The sequence below is a fragment of the Panulirus ornatus genome, chromosome 42 (assembly GCF_036320965.1).
Source record: "Panulirus ornatus isolate Po-2019 chromosome 42, ASM3632096v1, whole genome shotgun sequence".
In the NCBI taxonomy this organism is placed as follows: domain Eukaryota; kingdom Metazoa; phylum Arthropoda; class Malacostraca; order Decapoda; family Palinuridae; genus Panulirus; species Panulirus ornatus.
In genome coordinates this window covers 6,504,784-6,531,597 of record NC_092265.1, presented here as the reverse complement: position 1 = coordinate 6,531,597, position 26,814 = coordinate 6,504,784, and the positions used below count along the sequence as shown (strand labels likewise).

The 26,814-nt window shown below is 41.5% G+C and overlaps 2 protein-coding genes across 6 annotated transcripts in view; one reads left to right on the top strand and one right to left on the bottom strand.

Annotated features, from left to right (window-relative positions):
• Positions 1–363: 363 nt before the first annotated feature.
• On the bottom strand, positions 364–25,680 carry LOC139761881 (crustacyanin-A2 subunit-like). Of its 2 annotated transcripts, none has more exons than XM_071686459.1 (5): positions 25,275–25,680; positions 7,171–7,293; positions 2,677–2,764; positions 1,506–1,628; positions 364–785 (listed from the first exon to the last, which is right to left on the bottom strand). In XM_071686459.1, exons 2-5 carry the CDS (start codon positions 7,291–7,293, stop codon positions 562–564), a joined length of 558 nt encoding a protein of 185 aa, XP_071542560.1. In that variant the 5' UTR covers positions 25,275–25,680; the 3' UTR covers positions 364–561. The 2 variants fall into 2 exon arrangements, with proteins under 2 accessions (XP_071542560.1, XP_071542559.1); XM_071686458.1 differs by having other exon boundaries at positions 1,506–1,631; positions 25,275–25,678.
• Git (ARF GTPase-activating protein GIT1) overlaps positions 15,810–26,814 on the top strand; it is a 626,665-nt gene continuing 615,660 nt past the window's right edge. For 2 of the 4 annotated variants that reach the window (XM_071686447.1, XM_071686445.1), the window contains exon 1: positions 15,810–15,925. The gene's annotated coding sequence lies outside the window, so the exon portion shown is untranslated. The remainder of the gene's footprint in view (positions 15,926–26,814) is intronic. The other 2 variants (XM_071686451.1, XM_071686450.1) reach the window with 2 other exon arrangements.

Below are 26,814 nucleotides of genomic sequence, written 5' to 3'. Positions count from 1 at the left end.
CTTATACAGGTGTTCAAGATGATTCCGAGATCATACACGCTCTCGACATGGATGACACCTGGGCGTTTCATTTCGGTATGACTTCTGCTGAACACACGTCTATGGAAACCTCCAAGATATGAAAGTCAGTGGCTTGGGAGAGACCTAGAGGAGGAGGAAGTGCCTGGGAGGGTAAAATGGGTGGGGTGGAAGGGAGAAGGAGGAGAGGCAAGAGGGGAGCTTAGCGGAAAACGTGTAGTACCAAAAGAAGGCGGTTCTCAACAGCAGAGCCGGAGTGTGAGCCCCAGACACAGATCAATACAACAGCTGCTGGTGAAGGCTTAATGTCAGCCATGCCAATCTAAAGGACTATAATACACCACAACAAATAACTAGTTTATTGGAAAAAAGAATATTTTCAACCATTACCACAAGTGCAGTATGGGGTTGTGTGCGTGTATATATGTATATATATATATATATATATATATATATATATATATATATATATATATATATATGGCAATACAGACAACCTCATTTTGAAAATAGCGATACCACAACAGCACGAGAGATATGTTATCACGGGCAAGCGGTGGTGTGTCTAACCCGTTTGAACTTGGAGTCGTCAACATCGAGCTGATTCAGCTTCATACGACAGCTCTTCACGGTCTTGATCATGGGGCGGAGGCCGCGGGTTATGGCCCAGGCCCACTCGGCCCGCAGGCCAGGGAACTCGGCACACGAGTACAGGCACACCAGCTTGTCCTCGTCGGTGTGCACCACCCACAGGCGCAGCGGCGGCACTGTAACGGGAGGATAGCATCATCAACAGACATGGGGAAACAATGGCAGTACAACAGTGGTGAAACAAAAACATCCACAGAAGTGTTACTGTGATACGAAAACATATTTATCTACTGGGTTTTCATTTGATTACTTATATAAAAACAAAAAACTTACAGTTGCCTGTTGTCAGAACCTCCTTACCAATTACATAATCGTGTTAGTCTTTCGTTCCGCTTCTTCCCATGCTCTTTCCTCCCTCCCTCCCTCCCGCCTCTTCTCCCTTCCCTTTCTCTTTCCTTCCTGTCTTCTACATCCTTGACAACACTTCTTATTCATCTTCCTCCACCTCCCATCCTTCTTGTCCTCACTTATCATTCAGAAGGAAATAGAAAAGAAAATGGTTTACCTTTATACTGGTCATTTTATACCCGTACAAGTTCATGTGTATATACTTCATTATCATCACTTTTTTGCCTCCACCAGAACTGATTTTCCTACAGCACCCACGGAGTTGTACTCCCACCACCACAATGCTCAAATTCTCCAATGTTCTACCCTCCCAAGTCCCTCGCCCATGATTAAACTAGTTCCTGACACTAATTCCCTCTTATTCCTCATTTGACCTGTGCTTTACCCTTCTCTACTCTACTCTCCTATTATATTTTCCCCTGGTAACCCTGGCTTGCACCAGCTTGTTGCCTGTTAGGGAGAAGTGTTTAGTGGTATAGTCAACATACTTCCATCCAAGTCCAGCTGTAGCGCTCCTGTTGGGGAATCCGGCAGAAAGGCGAGGACCCCGGCCCTCGTCACCTGCTCACCGGTAGCGTCAAGCCCCTTCGTCACCACATCCAGGTATCCATCTGCTGGAAAGACACGAGGCATCAGCTGGTCCTCACACGGGTTAAACCAAATATAATCTTGTTATTTCTAAGAACAATCGACAAGTCAAATGGCTATGAAGCCAAAATCTGTAAAATCCAACTCACACTGAACATTCCTAAAGTTAGGGCTTAACCTCTTCAATGACCATGTATACTGCCAAATACCCAATCAATTACAAAGACAAATTCTAATACACTTTGATGTTTTGTGATTAGTTATTATAGTTAGACTTAAGGACATACATGTGGACCGCGTCCATATTCCTCCTTTTGCTTTCACTCAATCCTCATGGGCCAAACAGGAGTCTCTGGTTATGTCGAGGAAGACAGTCCACAAGTGATATGATTATTTCTTAATCATGAGGAATATCATGAGGCTCGCAGGTCCCAGTCATCTTTTTGAACAACCTACACCACCAAGAAGCCTGTTAAACCTTGTAAGCTACTGGCGTTCATCACTCCTTTGTTTAGTCTGCTCCATACCCTCAACGTTTTTGTGATGATCAGTTGAAGGACTTAACGTATGAAGCACGACAGTACGACCCTTGGGCTTGTATGACGGTACTGCTCTTGAGGTCGATAGTCTGGCTCTTGATCTAACACTTACGAGGCCAAGCCAAAGGTCAGACATCATACCCAAGGGCCAACACCATCGTGCTCAAGGATCGTGCTTAACGACCAACAGCGAACTAAAACACACAGTTTCCTAAAGTCCATTAACGTGGGTTTTGATGTACATAGTCAGGTAGGGAGGTATCCCCGAGAGAGAGAGGTGTCCACAGAAAACAAGGAATATCGTCGATGATGAATATCCAACAATATTCTCAAACGAATTAAAGTGGCTGTAAGAAGACTTGAGGGAGGGATTCAACATTTAGAGATGATAAGAGTAAGGGAACATATGCAGCAAACTGTAAGTTGAAGGCTTACAGTTGTCGGTATATAAGTAAGTTTGGGGAATTACCCACTTAGCTGCAAGTAGATGAAGGGACTTACCTGCGTCAGTAGGTAGATGCCAGGGACTTACCGGTGTAGTTGTAGGTAGATTGGGTGCAGGTGGCAAAGGGCTCGTCATCATTGGGGAAGCGGATAAAGTGGTACCACCGACCCTCCAACTGCAATAGAGGAGTGTGTGTTATAACAGGTCACAGTATAATACAAATTTGGTTAGTTTGCATGAGTGGTTGGTAGTCTGGGCTCTGAGCCGGTTAGCTCTCTCAAGAAAACGCTGAGGCCATGTACACACACTCACTACATATGTGACCACTGAACTAATGCAACACATGACTGTTTTCGTAGAAAAGACCGATGTAAAAGAGTATTTGTATATCTTTACGGGTAGGACTGATACAATACTGCATCGTGCATTATGATAGGCTGAATTGATACGATACATTGCTGTATTTTTTCACACATTGGAGCGATGCAATATAACATTTCACCATAGCTAGGGTGATAAAGAGCTCTTCCCTTACCCAAGATGAATGAGACAAGAATGATGAGAGATACGAGTGTGAAACAGTAAATAAAGATTTCGAGACAGGTGTCGTAAGGAACAAATTCCCAGACATTAAGGTGTCAGTGAACAACAGGGGAAGCCAGTTCATGAAGGGGAAAGAAAAAAAAAATGCAAGTGAATATAGCGGCAAAAAGAAAAAAAAAGAGTGAATAAAAGCTCTGTAAATATCTGAAGATGTAGGACTCCTGAAATTTACGGTCAGTTCTGCAGGGATTAACGAATACGTATGGAAGACCTCATGACCAGATCACCTCGTCAAAACGGTAAGGAGAGGTTCCGAGAGAGTGATTAACTAGGATTCTCACCGTGGGCAACTGTGTCGAGGGAACCACAATACGAAAAGTTTGGATGATGGTCAGGTCTGTAATCAGTTATCTATTAACCGACAGCATTATCCAGTCAGCTCTCAACGTTTACGGAGCCAAAAATCTCTCGTGTTTCTAGGAAATGATTAGGTATAAAGGCGAGTCCGTTACTACATATAAGTCCGACAGCATGTGGTAAGACTTCAGCCCCCTACAGACAGCAGCTGCTGTTCCTTCGCCATTCTTGAATCCTATTATGCGAGCCAGATTTTCCAAAAGGAAAGCGTAAGCCTAGTCGTCTTAACACGGCGTTATCCACCAATATCTATTTTTTCCCATCATGTCAGAGGACCAGACAGGCAAACGACGGGTGTCATATACCCGTAGTTGTAATCCCTGGGAGATATGGTGTAAAGTTAGATCATAACTGACAGTATGTTGGCTAGAATGACAGATTCACTGGCGTTTACGCACAACAATTAAGTCTTAGGTATTCAAGAAGTAAAATGTATGAAACTAATCTTCATAAACTAGAGATGAATACCACGTATGCCGCAATTTTTCTTTTGTCAAGTTTTCTGTGGCAAAATAGGTTTGTCTTGCACTGGCCACAGCGGTAGAGATAGCCTTCATCTGCCAACTTTCACCAACGGTAAAGTGCAGCAGAATCGTCGGCCGGTGGTGCCCGGAGGCCTTACACAACTACAATTTGTGGAGCAGCGAGACTGCTGTGTTGCAATGTTGTCAGATCAATTTAGTGTACAAACTGTTCGTATTATCTTGTGCATCCAACACTAGAACTTGGAGCGACCGTAATCACCAGATGCCTAACATTATGAACAAAATAGAAGATGTCACGATTTTTTCTGAAATGTTAATTGAAACGTCAAAACCAAAATTACCCAACACAACCATAACATAATAGAGAAGAATTTGACTTTGGTCATTATGAAATTACACTGCTAGTTGAGCTTGCCTCAGTTCCGTTGATATATCAGGCAAATGACACCCGAAAACAAATGCTTATTCTTAACAAGAAGAGTCCGGATTTTGCTTCGAAAGAGTCCTCTTGTCGTAGGACGACCTGGTCATCAAGATGGCCTTGTTATTAATACTATTTAGCAGGAAATAATCTGCAGATATCTGCTTGAGAAATATTGAGTAGACATCATTCCCAACCTGCTGCCAGACTTCTGCGTAGAAGAATAGTACAAAAGACAAACTTTTTGTTGTCAAAAACTAGAATACTACTTAAGTAAATGGATTAGGAAATGTTTAGCGTTCTGTTCACAGCCCACATGATGCCAAAATTCGAATAAGCCTCTCAAGTTAGTTACCGTACTAAAAGCACAAAGAACTAAAAAAAAAAAGTCCGGAGAAAAAAATTGGTAACAGAATAAGAAAGCTGAGATACAGGGAGAGGCTACAGGCTTTAAACTAATCCATCTTGGAAGAAAGAAAAAAAGAATAATGGCTGACTTTTCCATACTGACTGATGGGAAACGGAAACTGAAACCAAAAGCCAGAAATTTATTCTCAAATAGTTTCGACAACGTCTTCTTGAAGAGAACTATGATATATCCCGGCGGATAGGCAAACTTATGTCCAAAACTGGTGGATCAAGGAACTGGACGCTGAGCGGCAGAGTCGCTGCCTGATTGGTCCAATAGTAGGAATCGGCTGTTATAAACCGACCAGTCACAGAGCACAGTTTCTGCAGTTGCGGTCGCTGAAGTAAAGCGACTCGTTTTGGTGTTACTGTTTCTTTTTAACGGAAACATGGGCAATGAGACCTTTGCGGGTGACTGGCCTGGTAGCCGACGATGAAATTGGCCAACCACTCTTTGTCAATGTTGTGGAGAGTGGCGTCAAGTGTGTGTATATATATATATATATATATATATATATATATATATATATATATATATATATATATATATATATATAAAGTACAAAAGTATCGAATATACATTAGAGGCAGGTAAATTTACCAGGAAACGGAAAAACGGGGTGTTAAGCACTGCAATTATACGAAAGCGCTTGACACTTCGTATTTTCCGTTTCCTTGTGGTTTTACACACACACACACACACACACACACACACACATATTGTTTGAAAAAATCAATAAAATCTTTGATATAATTTGGTCGAGTCATTCTTCTCCACACAACAGATACAAAACACAATACCCAGACAAGAGTCGAATAACTTTTTATGATCGTAAACTGACCAAACTTTCACACGAATGTAAAAAAGATAAGAATTTCTTGAAAACGATATCAAATTCATATTACACGATAAGGCAAAACCTGACCAGAGAGATATCAGTGGAGATGGTAATTTACGGTTATCTATATTTGTGATTCAACACTGGTTGCCTCTCATATTTTTTGTTGTTGAAATCTCTCTTATACTATGAAATATATTTCAGAGAAGATAGTCCTAGAATTGGAAGAGGGGGTTAACGGAAGCTACACGTCAGCAGGAAGGAGTTCGAAAGTGTACTAGAACGGTAGCACATACTCTCCCATGTGGAAGATTACATAAACGTTGCTAATCAATGTGGCAAGACAAACAGAACTACTTAAGACATTCACGAAGTCATCTGGTGAAGACGAAGCTTCCCATAAACAAAAGGATTTCATCAATACCAAAGCAATGCTTATTTGAACCTATATCATACTCTTCGCTACTCATACATACTGTCCCCTCTAGCTTGATCAAGCTGGTGTACGCTACAGGGATTATTTTCACTGGTTTCATCGAAATATCTGATTCCCAACTCCTCATGTAGCGCTCCCAGTAACTGGCCTCTCTAAAACACTTGCCAATGCCAAAAGCACCGATTAGTAATGCTCCCCATCTGTCTGCTCTTGCAGTGAAAGCAGAAATTGTTTTCTATTACCGGGGCTGCCTGGCGGGCGTTCTCCTCAGTCGAGCCAGCGTGCACACTAATTCTCCTCACACACGAAGATTAACTGAAAGCGGCCGGCGGTTGGCGTGACAAAGGCCCCTTATCGTATAGGGAACTGGCCAGCCTTATAGCGATAATCACCTCTCAACCGTTTAAATCAACCACCGACTACACTTAAGCTTTCATCATAGTGTTGTTTGTTGAGATAAACCAAGCGAGACATTTTGATGTTCTCGGTGTTGTCTGTTGCGGTCAACTTAAGTGTTACAATTTGGGTTCTTCAGTGCTGTCTGCTGAGAGCAAGTTATCATCGCATTCAGATGTTCTTACAGTGTCCCATGTTGGTTATAAGGTAAGTGAAATGCCTTGGTGTTCTTACAGTAGCCCTTGTTTAGTGTCTCTAGCCGCCACCAGAGGGTACGGTGGTACTGCTCTCTGGTCTGTTTGACCTTCGAAATGTACGTGACGGAGCGCAGGTGTTCTCCACTGCAATACACTTTCCTACGTGCTGCAGACCGTTGAAAAATGAAATATTTTCTTCCAAAAAATTTGACAGTCACGGAGCAATGTTTCACTTAAAAGAATGAATGTATACTACACTATCATGAAGCTGTCGGTTCTACAAATGGCAATTTCATGATTAACCTCTTTATATTACAAAGATTCACTTAATAAGAAAAAACTTTTTACGATGCAAAAAAGATTTATCAACTGTAAAACGAACACCTCCTCCAGAACTAAGAATCTTGTTCCAGCCTCTGTCTGTGGTGAGGTGGCATACCTGGCGGAGGTCGAGATCTGCCTTTGTTGTGACGTTGGGGCAGGAGCCCATCTCCAGCAACGTCGACGCCTTCACCACGCCCACAGCCGCCCACATCAATATGGCCGCTACCACGCCCATCATCTGTTGGAAGAGATTTTATTTAGTCAATCACGTTAAGACCATTGTGGCCTCAAACCTCAACACGAAATCACATCTGAATCCAGCAATATCTGGAGAACACAACCACTTTTATATATCATTATAACTGCAACTTCAGGACAACCTTTGTGGAACTCCTGGAACAATAAGGATGTATAACACGGAGATTATATATATATATATATATATATATATGTATATATATATATATATATATATATATATAGATAGATAGATAGATAGATAGATAGATAGATAGATATATAGATATATCAAAAGCACAAGCGATTCAGTAATATACTGGTAGCCAAATGGAAAATGAAACACAAACTTAGAAAATGAACATAGACGGGTTTTCAAGACATATATGACAGGTGAAGCGCATAGCCTCGTCAGGTGAGGGTCATTCGAAGGTCAAGTAAGACATGTGACCACCTAGGGCAAGGGTCAAGTCCTCGATTAGCCAATTGTCAACATGTACAACGTTATGAGCTAATCCATGATCTGAACCTTGTCTTAGGTGGTCTCATTTCTTACATGGCCTTCGAATGACCCTCACCTGACGTGGTCATGCGCCTGACCTGTCATTTATGTCTGTAAAACCTCCCTATGGTCATTATCTCTGTATCCCTTTGTTGATGGAATACTTCCGAAAGCGTTCGGATCTTCGTAATTCATTTTCCATGCAGCTACCAGCATATATATATATATATATATATATATATATATATATATATATATATATATATATATATATATATATATATTAGATGTTACCAGACTCCGTAGGCAAGTGGTTACACAGCTAGTGAAAAGGCACCTATGAAAGGGGTCCTGGGACTGTATAATCAAGAGAATGATTACTGATGCATGAGAAATGTCGTGGTGAAAAATACACCATATATTTGCCTGTTAACTTCTGTGTAGACGTCAGGTTATGGGTGTCGACAAATCTGTAACGTGACAGGTGTGGTAAAAGTAAGTACACAAATCTGTAACGTGACGAGTGTGGCAAAAGTAAGTACACAAAACTATAACGTGACAAGTGTGGTAAAAGTAAGTACACAAATTTGTAACGTGACAAGTGTGGTAAAAGTAAGTACACAAATCTGTAACGTGACAAGTGTAGTTAAAGTACACAAATCTGTAACGTGACAAGTGTAGTAAAAGTAAGTACATATCTGTAACGTGACAAGTGTAGTAAAAGTAAGTATCTTAAGTGAAAGTGGATAAGAGTAGAAGTGAAAGTTACAAATCTCTGCATCAGAGAGTTGTCACATGTTGCTCACACTGGTCATTTGGTTTTAAGCGCTTGTCAGCTGGTTAGCTTCATCCACAAGAACTATACATTCACGGAAAATACTCATTTCCATGGTAATTACTCATCGTCCTCAGTAGTTACTCATTATCCATGGAGGTTACTCATCGTCCTCAGTAGTTACTCATCATCCATGGTGGTTACTCATCGCCCTCAGTAGTTATTCATTATCCATGGTGGTTACTCATCGTCCTCAGTAGTTACTCATTATCCATGGTGGTTACTCATCGTCCTCAGTAGTTACTCATCATCCATGGTGGTTACTCATCGTCCTAAGTAGTTACTCATCACCAACAGCAGATAGTCATCATCCACAGTACTTACTCATCATCAACGACAGTTACTTATCACCCACTGTAGTTACTCATCATTTGTGGTAGTTACTTATCATCTACGGTAGTTACTCATCATCTACAGTAGTTGCTCATCATCTGCAGTAGTTACTCATCACCCAGTGCGGATACTCATCTTCCATGGTAGTTATCATCCACTGCAATTATTCATCATCCACGATAAATACTCATCCACTGTATTTATTCACCATTTACTGCATTTATTATTCAAGGATATTATTCAAACCATCACTACTAACCACCTGTTCCTCTGTTCATCCCGGACAACAGTAATGTTCCTTACTCAAAGCCCCGTTGGTTAAGAGACAGACATTGCAGAAATGATTACCGTTAGAACTAATGGATGTATACTGTTAGAACTGCTGAATGTTGATGATATTTAAGTCGGAATCCGCCACTTGTAACATGATAATCTGCGGTTTTGACTTGTAACAATAGACTTTGTAATTATAGGTGGAACATGACTCCCTCCGTATCAAGGCCAATGTCAGTTTATTAAGCACGTTGTATATCTTGTATTTAATGTATTCTGATCCTCTTATATATTGCCAAAGTCGGTATTAAGTCTGTATACATCTTGCATTTGAATGTACTGATACTCCAAATGTATATCAATCTTCCTTTGTTCTCGACCACTGTCATTACGAAGACAGTGGATTCCTTGGCCCACTTGGGCCCAACCGACGTCTTGCACCCACAGTACGCTGTATGTTTGCCTCCACCTACTACCTGTTGCGCGCCCTTCACCCACACTTTCACAAAAACGTCTCGTCTGTGAATACTTAAATGAAGTATCTAAGGATTGATTGAGAAGGTTCGACCCTACACACCCATGCTGGTAACAAGGATGTTTACAGTTTTTTGGCCAAGGGCATCTCAATTATCTGCTCTACTCCTTGAACTAAATCCTGGGCCATAGAGCTTCCCTTATGTGATCGTTAGTACCACTATATATCCTGGTACATCTTAAAACCTCCCCTATATCATTTCTGTGTATTGTATGTTTCATATGAGGTGTATTTTGACCTTCTTTTGCATTGCTCTCAAAGTCAATCTCTTCTGTATATCATCAGTCTTGTTTCCAGGTGGACAATGATACTCAAGTGCCATTCACCTTGCTCCAGTTTTTGCGACGGGTCTCCGGGCTCACCTGTCACCTGCCCGCCATACGCTATCTATGGTTGCCTCCACATACTGGCTGGCTGTATGTCCTTCACCCATACTATCCTTTTGAATTTTAAATCCATGCTCTAGAGCCCATCATTCCATTCCTGCACTCTTCTGCAGATGTGATGCTTTTACTACAAGTTCAGCTTCAAAATTCTGAAACAATTTAAGCAATGAATCATATTTTCCCTAAACACAGAATTAAGTTGATTATTTTCCCATAAACACAGAACTAAGTTAGTCCACAATGAGAGCATATGCCTTTCCTCTCTTGTATCATCTTACTTTTTTACTTTTACTTTTATATTTTCACGTCAACATAATCTGTATCGTCTTACATTTTCTTTTATCTTCTTTAATTTTCACGTCAGCATAAACAAGGTGGAATGAGGGATAATTGGATGAGGGTAAGTGCTGCAGTAAGTGTGGGCTAACTAAGCCTTAGAGCTGCATGAAGTATGATCTTTGCCCTTACACTTGCGAAAGCGAATCTGCTACAAAGCTTCAGAAGCAATGAACACGATCTCTGATGGAGGACTACAGTGCTGGTGTAAATATAACTTAATTTTGACACAGATCTTCAGTATATAATAGTATGGACGCTTCGTCGTCTGACATTGTAACGTTCCCCTGCATTCGCAAGTGTGACCATGAGCTCTTGCCGTAGAGTATCGTTCACCATTCATCCACAACCATTACCAGTAAACTAACGAACGCCCGAGAGCTATGATAACGAGAAAGAAAAACATGCACAATATTCCAACCACAATACTTTCACTCTAACCATAATCTGCCGCGACAGCTGCACCCCAGGAAAAAGCTCTAATATTGAGCGACGGACACCTATTCAGGGGTATTTCTCTTGCCCTGTGATGATGAATATCTCAATCTACTATTTTCATATTCTGAGTTTCTAGTCCTTTCAGTTATGATTTTATTTCTTTGTTATGAAGATCTTGGTACTTTGTACGGCTGGCAACAGCGCTGGCAGCAGTGAACGCAAAGAACGTTTGATACCTTGGTTCTCTGGGCATTTTTCAAAATTTACATCCTTAAACCAGAAAAAACAAAAACCAGAAATGGTTATTCGTAGGAATCTAAACCACAAAAGTGGTACTTTGTCACTAGGGGAATGACTGTTAGTCAAAACACAAGGTTAATTCTAATTTCCATCCTCTCACTTGTTACCACGGTCCATTGGGTAAGCACAAACACCACTGAAATGCAGATATAATTCGCGAAACTTCGCTGACCTATAAAACAAGTGAGACAATAGTTTCAGAGCTTTCCCAAACATCTGGAAACATAGTCAGATTTGTAAATGGGGTGTATGTGTGTGCGTGTGTGTGTATTTGAAAGGTATGACGTGGGAAATTTACGTTGATCTGGACCCATCTCTTATACTTTACCATAAAAACAACTTTCTGAAGATTTGTTTACTGTCCATATTCACTAATTCATAGTCAGCGTATTCCATTTTTCCAATGTACTATAAGAGTAGTTATGTACATCCTGTAGAACAAGTTTTGTTTTGTCCTCTGGAATTTCTCTTCGCACCTTTTGAACTGTCCACTGCTGACATTATCAAACATACTAAGAAACTTAATGTATTGTGATCAGGTTACCCCTTTATCTTTCTTCTATGTTAGACAAATTCAAGGCCTCTAACCCGTCCCTGTAATTCAAGATCTCTTACTTCTGGTACTATCTTGGATGCCCTCCTTAGAGCCTTCTTCACTAGTTCTTTGAGAGGCATATTCTTGTTTTGGCCTAATATAGTATGTGAACAGGTTGCCGTATTTTTCCCCTATCCAAATTCTTTAATGCCATTCTGATATTTGCCACCAGACATATTGTCTCCATTACTATCCTCTTAATGCAGGGCTCTAACAGCAGGTGGGAGACTGTCTACTCCCAGGTGCCTTTCACAACCAGATTCCTGCGGGATGATATGCATATCGAGGACCTCTTTTGCTCTCCCATTCTCTTTACATTTACTCGAGTTCAATGTCATCAATCATATATATATATATATATATATATATATATATATATATATATACTAACTTTGGAATTTGTCTAGGTTCCCTTGTAGGTTGATGCAATCTTCTTCGCTTTTCACTTCATGTCCTTGGCATCATCCATAAACATATACAAGTAAAAGTCAATCCTTTTTAGCAAGTCAGTCACATATATCAAGAAAAGCAATGGCTCTAGAAAAGACCCTAAGTCATTGGTGACCTGTGTATATGTGTGTGTATATGTGTGTGTGTGTGTGTGTGTGTGTGTGTGTGTGTGTGTAATGGGGAGAGAGTTACACTTGTATTGTTCCGTCCCAACCTTGTATATATGCACCATGCCTTTACTTCCGTGTGCACACGCATACAAATACACACCACCCTAAGCAGGAACCTGAGCTAAGCTGGTTGCAATCTAAAGTAGATGACAAGACTGATATTGCATAAGTTTATGAATATCATATTTCCATGGAAGCAGATGATACTACAGGATGACATTTCTAAATTTCCAAGAGAATTCATTTGCCAAACTCATCTAAAGGCGTCAAGTGAATGGCGAGCTGCGCGGTGGAAAATATCGTTCATGACTGGGCAGACGAACTGATCACAGGATCTCGTCAACACATATTGATTGATATAGCCTTCAGTACCTTAACGAGCACAAAAATGTCTCTATTCAACACTCGATTTGACAAATATTTGTCACAAACACGGAGCTGAGAGTAGAAGAGATCTTGAGGTGGGTGGCGGGTCGGGTGTGAGGGTTGCGGGGTTAGCCCCCCAAACCGTTGTACCCCGTGAGCGTTGTGGGAACCACCTTCAAACTTATCAACACGTGACTGCAGTAGGCAAGGATTTTCATGCACAAAGGCAAGCAAGCATAAACTCTATGCGTATTTCCATATTCCTTTGGTATTCGGTACAATTTCCCACAATATACGAACACACCACCATCGGTATAGAGAAAGCCAAGCATAAGACACACAAACATGTCCCACAAGAAACATAACAGCATTGATGGTCTTGTATTACCACACACACACACACACACACACACACACACACACACACAGAGACAAACTCAAAGCAAGCGATTCAGGGTTCGCATCACTGTCACAGGGCAATAAAGACGATTCTGTGCCACAGTGCAGATGGAATAACGTCATTACTACTCATCGAAGGCTTGACTTGATAAAACCATTTATTCACCCAAAGATTGAGGAAATAAATGTCACTGAACTAGGAACTTTTTCTCAATTTTGTTAGATAAAACATTATATATATATATATATATATATATATATATATATATATATATATATATATATATAAAGGTATCTGACCTTTTGACGTCCAGTCTCCATTGAAGGCCACGTTTTCTGTGTCCAGTCAAAGAGAAAGTTAATTGCAAAACCCGCGCCCACACACTCACACTCAACCAGACACACACACACACACACACACACACACACACACATACATACACGTACACGTAACAAAAACACACAAGATAAATATCACTGAATTCCGTTAACTTTTTTTTTGTGCAGTAACAGTAAGAGAATATATGCTTATTTGAATAAGGTGTCTTCCGTGACGAGTTGGAGGCTTGCGTCTTCAAACGTCCGCAAACCGTTAGGGCGATCGTTAGATACCTCCTGGTATATTCGTGTGCCGCGGAAAGTACAATATTCGCACGTATTGAAGACCGAAACTTCTGGAATATTCGTTACCAGCGGTGAAGATCTAAACTTATGGAATGTTTCCTTTACTACTGTATCGAATATCAATGGCTACTCCCTTAAGAGCAAACAATGCCGCCAGATTCATTTAATCTTAGGTTTCTGCAACAAATGCTTGTGGAAAGGTAGCCGAAGTGAGACTGACTCACGTCGGTGGCGCGCTGAAAGGAATAATTATTGGGCAAAGCAATGACTAACGAAAAGGTATTGAGCAAAGTGGGCACTGGCTGAAGAAGACAATGAACATACTGAATGACGAGAATATTGAGTAAAGTGGTCATCTGCATTCTCTGCACGTTTAGTCAGGCAAGGTGGTATTGAACAGAGGGAGTTTGGCTGAGATGAGAGACGATCAAAGTCTCCTTTTCCAGCAACAGAAATTTTTGGGTTATTGCTGTTTGTTGTATAGTGAAGACCATGGGTAAAAGATATGGTGGCAGTTGACGTGAGAGGAAATGGGCCCCGAACGTTAGAAAAATAAAACTCAGAAGCTCTCCCATGTGTTTCCGCACCAACCTGATTTACACACACATACACACATGCATACACACACACATATATATATATATATATATATATATATATATATATATACTTTGACGCTGTCTCCCGCGTTAGCAAGATAGCGCAAGGAAACAGACGAAAGAATGGCCCAACCCACCCACATACACATGTATATACATAAACACCCACGTACGCACATATTCATACCTATACATTTCAACGTATAAATACATATACATACACAGACATATACATATATACTTCTTTTCTTTCTTTCAAACTGTTCGCCATTTCCCGCATTAGCGAGGTAGCGTTAAGAACAGAGGACTGGGCCTTTGAGGGAATACCCTCACCTGGCCCAATTCTCTGTTCCTTCTTTTGGAAAATTAAAATATACACATATACCTATTCATACATGCTGCCGCCACCACGCCACACATGAAATGACACCCCCGTCCCTCCGTGTGTGCGCGAGGTAGCGCTAGGAAAAGACTACAAAGGCCACATCGTTCACACTCAGTCACTAGTTGTCATATATATATATATATATATATATATATATATATATATATATATATATATATATATATATATGCTCTCGACAGTGTAAGGTCAAAAAAGTTTCCGTCAGTAATGGCAATTACAAGTAAAAAAAAATTAACACATTAAAATGTTTCTTACGGCGGGTTAGTTTGAAAGTAACTAATGAAGTCTTTGAAATCGTATGCGAGTTGGATCTAATAGCAACAGACTGATCAGGAAGTCAAAATCAATACCAGAGTTACCAAACATACAAAAAACATTGTTTTTCTAGAAAAGAAATTGTACAAGAAGCTTTATTCTTTTATGTACTGTTAGTTTTATTTTACGATATTTTGTTTCCCTGCTCGAGACGGCGGTGTGGCTCATGGTCACTCCTTATCTTGTTTCTTTACATTTTGTTCTTTACGTTTATCTGCAAAATCTTTTCACCTACATTCATAAAGCAGGTGCATATCGTACGGGGATGCAGGACCTATACAGCGCTGTAAGAATTCATACAAATAGAAAAACATTAACAAGCTTCGAATCATCGCCAAGAAAATGTCACACTCACATAAGACCCTCTGTTTAACTCAGAAGAGAACATTTGACATTAACTTTTTTTTTTGTTTTTGTATCCTCGTGTTTAGGTTATGTTCGTTTCTCTACTGATCAGTTTCATTTTATTTCTTATTTTCAGTTCATGATAGTTATCTCTTTATCCATTTTAATGATTTACTTTTCATTAGCCTGAAGCGGTTCGTGTAGGTACGTAGAGAGGGTTGAGGTTCGACCCAGGTCGTTGTCCATTATGCAAACTGACCCACGGTCCATTCGACCTGCTCCCACCCACCCCGGGCTCTTGCCTCATTACTGCCGGCGGCGTTGCCGGACCCGCTGCCCTTGGTGCTGGTGCTAAAGTTGTGGTGCTATTAGTGATCGTCATAGTTGTGAAAACTGATAATCATAGTGCTGATGATGAGGCTAGAGGTGAGTACTGATGAACTGTTTTTGTTTTGTGCTGCCGGTTTTAGTGCTACCCCCGCCAGACGAGGCATACTCAATTCGAGTTGCCACGTACGACAATAATAACAACAGCTTTGCAAGACGTCTCACGATCACCACTGGATGACCTACACAGACGACTTCGCTCTCTTGCCCACGTACGGTACATGGAGAGCTGACTCAGACATTGACAAGAAAAACAAAAAGACCCTCATGTTATAACAAGAGAATTGTTAATCGATCTATTCACAAACAATAACAAAACGATACAAGGGTATCCAGTGACAGCACTAAGATCCAATTCCTCGTTTTAACGAAATAATGAACTGAAACTGAAATCAAATGGCACAGACAATGTAACAGTCAGGAAGCTCCTCTCTCTCTCGTACACACACAAAAAAAAGTCAAGAGATACACAGGTTGCTTCACAACCCAAGACGATCTAGTCCGAACGCTGTGCATTCAAAAGTAGGAGGGGAGGGGGGGTGATATGCTTCCACACTAACGGAAATCTCTTCCGAAAAGACTTGTGTTGACTACGATGATAACGCATTAGAGCGTGATTTACAAGGAAAGTGAGTGGTAAAGGAGACCTTATAGAGACAGAGAATATTTGCAGTCATTTAGTCGTAAGAATTGTATATTTACACCTCTCTTCTGGGCCAGCAGTCATAGGAGAACTATCAAAACCGCCACCAAACTAGGCGCCAGTAGTTTGTAGCGGTTAGTCAATAGCGGTCATATAACTACTTACGTGTTCGTGGTAATCCGAATTGCTTTTTCTTTTACGTCTATGTAGGTAATACATTGAAATGTTGCGTGAGGGAGAACTGCAATGATGATAATACTAATGATAATCGTAAGTCAGCGATTCATTACAAAGACTTCAACCAAAGACTGCGGAAGAGAACTGCAATAATAATGATGATAATAATTATAATGATAATAATGATAATAATAATGATTGTAAAAATTGCAGTAATGATAATAGAGCTTGTAGATTTGTGATGAAAAAGGACTGGTGATTTGGAATACCTGGTTAAAAAGAGAGATATACATAAGTATACATATGTAAGTAGGAGAGATGGCTTGAGAGCGTTATTGGATTACGTGTTAATTGATAGGCGCGTGAAAGAGAGACTTTGGATGTTAATGTGCTGAGAGGGGCAACTGGGGGGATGTCTGATTATCTTGTGGAGGCGAAGATGAAGATCTGTAGGTATATTCAGAAAGAGAGAATGTTGTGAAGAGAGCGGTGGGAGTAAGTAAGCTTGGAAAGGAGACTTGTGTGAGGAAGTACCAGGAGATATTGAGTGCAGAATGGAAAAAGCTGAGAGCAAATGACGTAAGGGGAGTGAGGGAGGAATGGGATGTATTTAGGGAAGCAGTGATGGCTTGCGCAAAAGATGCTTGTGGCATGAGAAAGGTGGGAGGTGGGCAGATTAGAAAAGGTAGTGAGTGGTGGGATGAAGAAGTAAGATTGTTAGTGAAAGACAAGAGAGAGGCATTTGCACGATTTTTGCAGGAAAGTAGTGCGAATGACTAGGAGATGTATAAAAGAAAGCAGCAGGAGGTCAAGAGAAAGGTGCAAGAGGTAAAAAAGAGGGCAAATGAGAGTTGGAGTGAGGGAGTATCATTAAATTTTAGAAAGAATAAAAAGATGTTTTGGAAGGAGGTAAATAAAGTGCGTAAGACAAGAGAATAAATGGAAACATCGGTGAAGGGGGATAATGGGAAGGTAATAACAAGTAGTGGTGAAGTGAGAAGGTGATGGAGTAAGTATTTTGAAGGTTCTGTTGAATATGTTTGATGACAGAGTGGCAAATATAGGGTGTTTTGGTCGAGGTGGTGTGCGAAGTGAGAGGGTTAGGGAGAATGGTTTGATGAACAGGGAAGAGGTAGTGAAAGCATTGCGGAAGATGAAAGCCGGCAAGGCGGTGGGTTTGGATGGTATTTTAGTGGAATTTATTAAAAGAGTGACTTTGTTGTTGATTGGTTAGTAAGGATATTCACTGTATGCATGGTTCATGGTGAAGTGCCCGAGGATTGACGGAATGCATGCGCAGTGCCATTGTACAAAGGCAAAGGGGATAAAGGTGAGTGTTCAAGTTACAGAGGTATAAGTTTGATGAGTATTCCTGGGAAATTATATGGGAGGGTATTGATTGAGAGGGTCAAGGCATGTACAGAGCATCAGATTGGGGAAGAGCAGTGTGGTTTCAGAAGTGGTAGAGGATGTGTGGATCAGATGTTTGCTTTGAAGAATGTATGTGAGAAATACTTAGAAAAATAGATGGATCTGTATGTAGCACTTATGAATCTGGAGAAGGCATATGATAGAGTTGACAGTGATGCGTTGTGGAAGGTATTAAGAGTATATGGTGTGGGAGGTAAGTTGCTAGAAGCAGTGAAAAGTTTTTTAAGGATGTAAGGCACGTGTGCGAGTATGAAGAGAGGAAAGTGATTGGTTCCCCGTGAATGTCAGTTTGCGGCAGGAGTGCGTGGTCTCCATGGTTGTTTAATTTGTTTATGGATGGGGTTGTTAGGGAGGTGAATGCAAGAGTTTTGGAGAGATGGGCAAGTATGCAGTTTGTTGTGGATGAGAGGGCCTGGAAGTGAGTCAGTTGTTGTTCGCTGATGATACAGCGCTGGTGGCTGATTCGGGTGAGAAACTGCAGAAGTTGGTGACTGAGTCTGGTAAAGTGTGTGAAAGAAGAAAGCTGAGAGTAAATGTGAATAAGAGCAAGGTTATTAGGTTCAGTAAGGTTGAGGGGTAAGTTAATTGGGAGGTAAGTCTGAATGGAGAAAAAGCGGGGGAAGTGAAGTGTTTTAGGTATCTGGGAGTGGATTTAGCAGCGGATGAAAACATGGAAGCGGAAGTGAGTCACAGGGTGGGGTAAGGGGCGAAGGTTCTGGAAGTGTTGAAAAATGTGTGGAAGGCCAGAACGTTCTCTCGGAAAGCAAAAATTTGTGTTTGGAAGAATAGTGGTTCCAACAATGTTATATGGTTGCGAGGCATGCATGGGCTATAGATAAGGTTGTGCGGAGGGTGGATGTGTTGGAAATGAAATGTTTGAGGACAATATGCGGTGTGAGGTGGTTTGATTTAGTAAATAATGAAATGGTAATAGAGATGTGTGGTAATAAAAAGAGTGTGCCTGAGAGAGCAGAATGGTTTGGTCACATGGAGAGAATGAGAGGAAAGATTGACAAACAGGATATATGTGCCAGAGGTGAAGGGAACGAAGAGAAGTGGGAGACCAAATTGGAGGTGGAAGGATGGAGTGATAAAGATTTTGAGCGATTGGGGCCTGAACATACTGGAGGATAAAAGGCGTGCAAGGAATAGAGTGAATTGGAACGATGTGGTATACCGGGGTCGACATGCTGTCAATGGACTGAACCAGGGCATGTGAAGCGTCTGGGGTAAACCATGGAAAGTTTTGTGGGGCCTGGATGTGGAAAGGGAGCTGTGGTTTCGGTGCATTATACATGACAGCTAGAGACTGAGTGTGAGCGAATGTGGCCTTTGTTGTCTTTTCCTAGCACTACCTCGCGCACATGTAGGGGGAGGGGGTTGTTATATCATGTGTGGTGGGGTGGCGACGGGATTGAATAAGGGCAGACAGCATGAATTATGAACATGTGTATATATGTAAATGTCTTTGTGTGTATATATATGTATACGTTGAGATGTATAGGTATATATACGTGCGTGTGTGGACATGTGTATGTGGGTGGGTTGGGCCATTCTTTCGTCTGTTTCCTTGCGCTACCTCGCTAACGCGGGAGACAGCGAAAAAGTATGATAGATATAAATAATTGTAATAACGTTAATAATTACTTAAAAAAACCCGCCGCGGGTTGACTAATAACAGCGAAGTTATAACTAAATTTTTACAAGTACATTACAGGTTATTTAGAATGATTGTTATGCGGGTTCTTCTTAATGAAGGCGCAGTACTTTCCATACAGTTCATCCCCCTCCTCCTATAAGAGGTAAGGGATCCATTAGCTTGGGAATGGTGGGAAGGTGGCTTTTCGGCTGAGAAGCCTCGGAATAACGAAGGGAGAAGGAAAGGAGCTGGTGATTGATGGTGGTAACCTAACAAGACCATCACTTGGCTCTCTAAAATTTCCTTTTGTTCCCACAGTTGCTCAGTTCTCACCAGCATTTTACCCAAGATATCCTGTAGCATGACGAGCATGATCAGTCGTTTGTTAAACATCATAAGATATAAACCGTATGATAAATGACACTTACACGCTGAAATCACGATGCGAATTGGTAATGACAGTTTTAGGTTAGCTCTTATGAAAATGGCGAATTTGCTTTAATCACTTGGCGAAAATTACTCGTCTTGCAGGAAGGGCACGCAATAAAGACTTTACCGAGTTAGATGACGCTGCTACTTTCTGTCTGGAGTTGTCGTATCGGTCAACATGAGCTCGGATGAGTTCGATGAGGTTGTGGTGCAGAACTGCAACAGGAATTGACGGTGGTGAAGGGGCTTTGATTTCTACTCAGACTAACATAAGATGTGCAAAGTGATGGCTGAATAGAGTTGGCAAGGCCAGTGTGTTGTGACTCTTGATACGTTAGTTGTACTCGTAAACCTCACCGTGTATCCTAATTCCTATGGTTGTTGTGTGTCCGTACAGCATCTCCTTCCTGTCTTAAGGTGTCCTCTTACGCCCCATGTAAACTCCCTCTAAAACCGCCTGCATGTAACCTTAAACTGATGTTAGTTACGTGAATATCTTCCTCCGTTTTACTTGACCCGATTCATCATTAACGGTCACGGAGCTGATTCCTTGCTTATAACTCCGTGACTTTTATGTTCCTTTGTGTTATGGCCTTTCCTTAGTTGGTCATGGGGGAAGGGAGAGGTAGTGAGGGGGAGGAGGAAGAGGAGGGGAAAGGTTCTGAAGAAATGGACGGGGTCAGGTGAATGGAAAGGATGGGAGGGCTCGTGGGAAGGATCTGACCACGATAGAACCACAGCCCGTCACACTTGTCCTGTGTGGACGGTGGTCTTCGGTACCGTGTACGGTAGTCTTCGGTACCGTGGACGGTGGTCTTCGGTACCGTGGACGGTGGTCTTCAGTACCGTGGACGGTGGTCTTCGGCACCGTGGACGCTATCATGTCGACGTTTGTCATGTTGACTCTTTCATGGTAAAGAGTGTGGATGTTATCAGTAGTTTACATATGACGTATCGTGCTGTAGGTGTGAGGGATGTGCATTCATCAAAGGACTTGCCGAAGGGCGTTTTATTCCTGCAGCAGGAAACTCAAGCCCCTGCCCCGCCCGCCCGCCTCAACACAGACGAGGCCTCGAGACAAAGTTCTCCAGCACTCCCCAGTCGTAATCATACCCCCCTCCCCTCCCCCAACACACCTTCATAGACTGGAGCCGAAGGGGACGCATGACACAAATACTGTACGCAGTTATACTTTCTCCACAGCTGGCATGATAGAAGCTGACGGTGCCGTTCACCGTCTGCAGTGTGTAATGAGATCACTGTACTATCAACATTACGTCACTGAGCGGGTTGGACCCTTGGATCTTTACTGAGATTTTCTTTCTCTCGCTTGACCTTCCTCTCTGACCTTATTATTCATGTTAGTCATCCATGCTTTGTTCCCCCCCTACACCTGTGATCTCTGAACTTCTCTCAGTTGTGATGACCGCCCTCACTCGCTTTGTCTAATTCTTTTTCTTACCATTCTTTCTCCTATTCTGCCTTCCGGCAAAACTACCTAAAAATCTGCAATTCTCTTTCCCTATCATCATGTCTAACTTCCAGTACCTTTCCTTCATCCTCTATTCTTTCTTGCTGTCTTTCTTTACATTCAATAGTGTACTTTTTCTTTTTTTACCTCGTCCATCAGTTCCCAACACCCCATCATTACTCTCCATCTATCTCTCCTCTTCTCAATCCCTCTCTACTCCCTCCTCTCCTCTTGAAAATGAAAGTTCTCCCCGTCTGCCGTGGCCCACCCTACTAGCCAGTCGGCTGGCTGACCCTGAAAACCTGAAATTCTGGATATCCCAACCGTTAGTCCTCGCCCAGGCGGCAGGGGGAAGGAGGGGGTGGACATGTGGGAGGGGAGGGAGGCTGAAGAAAGGGAAAGGAGACGGAGGGAGGAGGAGGAGGAGGAATCTGTAAAGAAGATTCTCCGGAGATGACATAATGGTCATATATTCCCGCCACATCCTACTCACTGCTCTCATTTTGTCTAAATTTGGTGGAGCCTTGTTTTGATTTATGAAATCTGTAGATCTTTTGGAGTCAAGAACCAAAATCTTTAGGGTGATATAAGAATACATTACTATCAAAAGCCATATGCTGGCTCATTCAACAAGGGGGTGTCGATGATGACGCTTGTTCTCAGTAGTTTGGCTAAATTTGAACAACGCTGACTTTAACCCAGGACCGTACACTGCTGTGAGCTGGAATTACTGGACGGCTGAACGTGGTAACCAACGTATCTATTGGTCAACTATAAACACGATGTTGTAAAACAGGCCTGCCTCAGCCGCTGCTGAATCAGCCAGCCTATCCTCTGACAGGAGGTCTGAAGGCGAGCCACGCTGACCACATAACGGGTGTTCTTGCTTCGAGGACCCATCATGGGGTTGCAAGGCGCTTAAGCTTACTGGGTTTTTCCTACACATTATGACGCAGCCGTATATAAGATGCATTTATATGACTATAAAATACAAAACGTAAGAAATAACATTCTAGCTAACTCATTCTTTAACGAACAGAAGTGTTGGTTGCTTAGTTCCAAGCCTATTCTACAATAAACTGAACATGACCGTTATGGGTATTCGGTAAGCTGCCCTTATTTTTGTTGCTATGTAAACGTTTGATACTTTCCGTTGTATGTGGCTCTCATATCGATGGAAGCGAGACAAATCAACAACTTCTGATCTTTCAAATTACGTGTGAAAAGCGCCTTTCCCAGCACACCGCTTCCCACCATCTCCATTCAAAACTATTTTGTAATTCTCCCTACCTGCATCACTAAAGCGTCCTGCTGATATAATAAAGCCCACACACACAAAAAAAACAGATTGCTACAAGTGTGTTAAGGCCGTACAAGATTTCACTCCAACTGCCATTAGAGAGGAGACTGAACAAGGATGGAAAAAAGAAAAAATTGGACTGAATCATTCCGTTACTTAGTTTCATCTTTTTATTGATGATCTGATGAATCAGAGGAGATACACATGACTGCGCCCTTTGAATGGCATTGTAACTGACAAACTGACCTATACCTTTGCGTGGCTTGCTGAGTTCCCCTTAAAAAAAAGATAGTGAAGTATATACACATGCAACGTACGGTAAATGGCACCGTCACATTTATCTCTTACATCACAGTTAAACAGGATCACCGTTTATTCTCGTTGCCGTTACTGAAACGAGGAAACTGTACGTCAGAGTTTCTACCTTGTCGGCTTCGCAAAAAGCCCATGCCTCATTGGCATCACCCAGAGCCTTAAACTTATCGAATGCTGACTGACCGGTTATTCAACCGGATGTCATAACGTGTAAGTTAAGTGCACATAATGGAAGGAAAATGAGTTACATTTTACAATTCCTACTGCACACAAAAGTTATATCATAAAAAGATATCTTGAAAAAAACAAGAGAAACCCCTCTCTACCAATAAAGCGCCCATGCAACAACCATGTGACTCCAGTATGAAACTTCGTTCAAAACCTTCCTTTCATTTTTATATATATATATATATATATATATTGGAAAGGATCACGATTTTGCGCGCGATCAAGTATACTCCTCGAGTCCACGCGGAAAATGAAACACGATAAGTTCCCAAGTGCACTTTCGTGTAATGATCACATCATCAGGGGAGACAGAAGAGAGAAATATAAGTCACTTGATATACAACGAAGAGACGTAGCTAGGACGCCATTTGGTAAACATGCGATTGTCCATGTTTACCAAATGGCGTCCTAGCTTCGTCTCTTCGATGTATATCAACTGACTTATATTTCTCTCTTGTGTCTCCCCTGATGATGTGATTATTACACGAAAGTGCACTTGGGAACTTATAGTGTTTCATTTTCCCCGTGGACTCATAGGAATATCTTGATCACGCGCAAAATTGTGATCCTTTCCTATATGGGGAAATATACTAGAACCGTTAAGTTTCACTTATTTAAAAAGAATAGCCTGTAGTGTCCACAGGCTGCAACTGTCGAGATACCAAATATATAATCCCAGACTTTGCTGAACAGGTACTCCCGGTAAGACTGAATGACGAATTCATTCATCACCTGAATAACATCACAGCATCATCCAGGAATCCCTACGTAAAACATCTGCCTATAATGTTGCGCAAAACGGATTTTTTTCCCTCCTGGTTAGAACAGACGAGACAATGATTATGTTCTTGTCATATCTTTATCCAAATTTTACAGTAACTTTATTCACATAAAAAGAAATGTGTTTTTTGCCACATCCTTGTAAAAATCACAAATAATTATCATCGGTATGCATTTATCGATTTTACATTATTCTTGATTTACGTATTCCTGGTCAAGCTGGCCATTTCGCTTGCATGGGTTAGAAAGGTCAAAGAACGCGATTATATATGTTTTTGTTGGCGCTCGTGTGCCCGGAAGGCAGCGTAGCTCCCACCCGGCGGAATCAAACTTAACCATACGTGTGATTTAATGTGTTTGCTTTTCGTCACTAGTTTACTGACAGTAAGCTGTTCACTCCCAATTCTTTTTTTTTTTCATAACTAAAACTCCTCTTTATCAATTTATCAACTTCTGAATACTTACGTATCAATTCTTTACTGGTTTTTTTTGGCTATGATTGACACACTTTCAGTAATTCATAGCTCGGATCTAGTTTTGTCTCATTTGACCTTTAGAAGTAAGATGACCGGTCACAAGAGGCACTAGTCAGTGCTAACCTGTTTGAATGTGTGGTAACTGACTCGCCAACCAGACAGACCTTACACGCCTGACAGGTGCACATAATGAGGCAACACTACCAATGATCCAAGTCAGTCTCAACTCTCACTGCCCTCACAGATACAGCCAGAGTTCGAAAGGCAGCCTACGAATCAGAAAGGAACCCTATCCACACCTGGATATCGAGTTCAATGCATACGTACCTCAGCGAGGGCTTTGCCCGCGACTCTCCAGATACCGGCAAAAAAAAAAAAAAAGATCACTGAGCACTGTCCATTCACTCACTCACTGTCCACCCCACGTATATACTTCTACTATTTATCTAACAGTATATAAATTCCTACGTTTATCACAGAATCATGTGTTATTACTTACCCTCAAGCAGCCAGCAGTTGTTAACCACGATCAAGGAAGGGAGAGGAAATCTTGCCGATATCTTGAGCATACAACACAGCACGACTCCTTAACTGAGGGGCATTTCCTTAAACACCCTCACTCTCAGAATGGTTTATAACTTCCCAACACTAGATTTCGTTATAAACTCAGCTTCAGTCAAAGGTATTCAAATGGCTTTTGACGATATCAAAACACTTCAAATGTCATTATCCATACTTGGGTGTAGAGAAGTATGGTTCAGTTCCGTGGAACCAACGAGACAATGGTTAATTCCGGTGACGGTGACTGCGAGCAATGTTGACAGTCGAGCGGTTGCGGAAGAACTGAGTGCAGGACTGCAGGTGCCGTCGCCGGTGCTGCTCGCGCTGCCTGGCGATGGGTGGTGTAGGCGCGAGAGGGGAAGGCTGTCTGCTGGTAAGCTGCAGGTGGGTTAGGCTGGCTGAGGTGTGGCGGGCTGATGGTCAAGGTGAAGCTGGTGGAGGCCAGGACACTGCAGTAAGGTTACGACATGCGAGGTGGTAGTAAATGATGTGCGTGTTGGTAAGACCAGTGGAGTATACGGCAGCAGAAATTTTACGTATGTTTACAATATTCCAGACAAAAACACTATATGGAGTATTATTTGGTTCAGGTCAGGGACTTGATGTTTAAACTCGATATGTGAAAACCGTATCTTTTAATCATAGCAGAATCAATAATAACATCAGGTTTTATGGATGAGAATATATACTAAGTGATCCTTCACTTAGTATTTTCCTTCCTTCTTTTACTGTTTTCCTTCCTTCACTTTGAGGTGAGCAGAGATGGCAACTTAAATAGGTGATACTGAGGAAGTTCTTATGCACATGAATTCTTCAAAATCAAATTGAACGTGGTCATTATTTTTGTTTTTAAACTATCTTGTGTTAACGGCAACGCTAACGTAAGATGTGACTTTGTAAAATCCTCCTCATTGTTTGTCCAAGAAGGATTAACATTCTTCCCTCAGTGAACTGTAAACTCACAGATGTATCCTGTTACCTCTACACTTTAACATAAAGTTACTTGGTCATTTAATTGGTCATATCTCAGCCGATGTACATAAAACCCGACACATAAATTCTCTTTTTCAACATGCCTCACAAAAATGTGTTTATGAAATTTGTGATTTGACGATTTTCGGCAATTTGTTGGGAAGAGGTTGGGGGAGGGAAGGTCATAGTTCACCAAAATTATTATTTTTTTCTTTACTTGGCCATTTTTCAGCCGTTGTTTGTGGATTTTGGCAGAAAGATATCTTGGCACTGGGTTATAATGAACATGATGGTGAGCGGTAGTAAACATGGTGGTGACGAAAGGATGGTGGAACATGATGATGAGTGATGATGAACATGATGAATGATGAACACAATAGAGTGATAATGATCATGTCGGTGAGTGACAGTGAACATAATGGAAAGTGTTACTGAACACGGTAGAGTGGCAGCGAATATCATAGTGATAGGTGTCCTAGTTGTAGATATTGTTAAGATATTTGTAA

Bases quoted from the DNA above. Each gene is read 5' to 3' on its own strand.
- LOC139761881 (XM_071686458.1), bottom strand. From the start codon at position 7,293: ATGATGGGCGTGGTAGCGGCCATATTGATGTGGGCGGCTGTGGGCGTG. The intron at 2,765-7,170 runs GTATGCCACCTC...CCTCTATTGCAG, and splicing joins CAGATCTCGACCTCCGCCAG to TTGGAGGGTCGGTGGTACCA. The intron at 786-1,505 runs GTATGTTGACTA...CTCCCGTTACAG, and splicing joins ACAGCTGGACTTGGATGGAA to TGCCGCCGCTGCGCCTGTGG.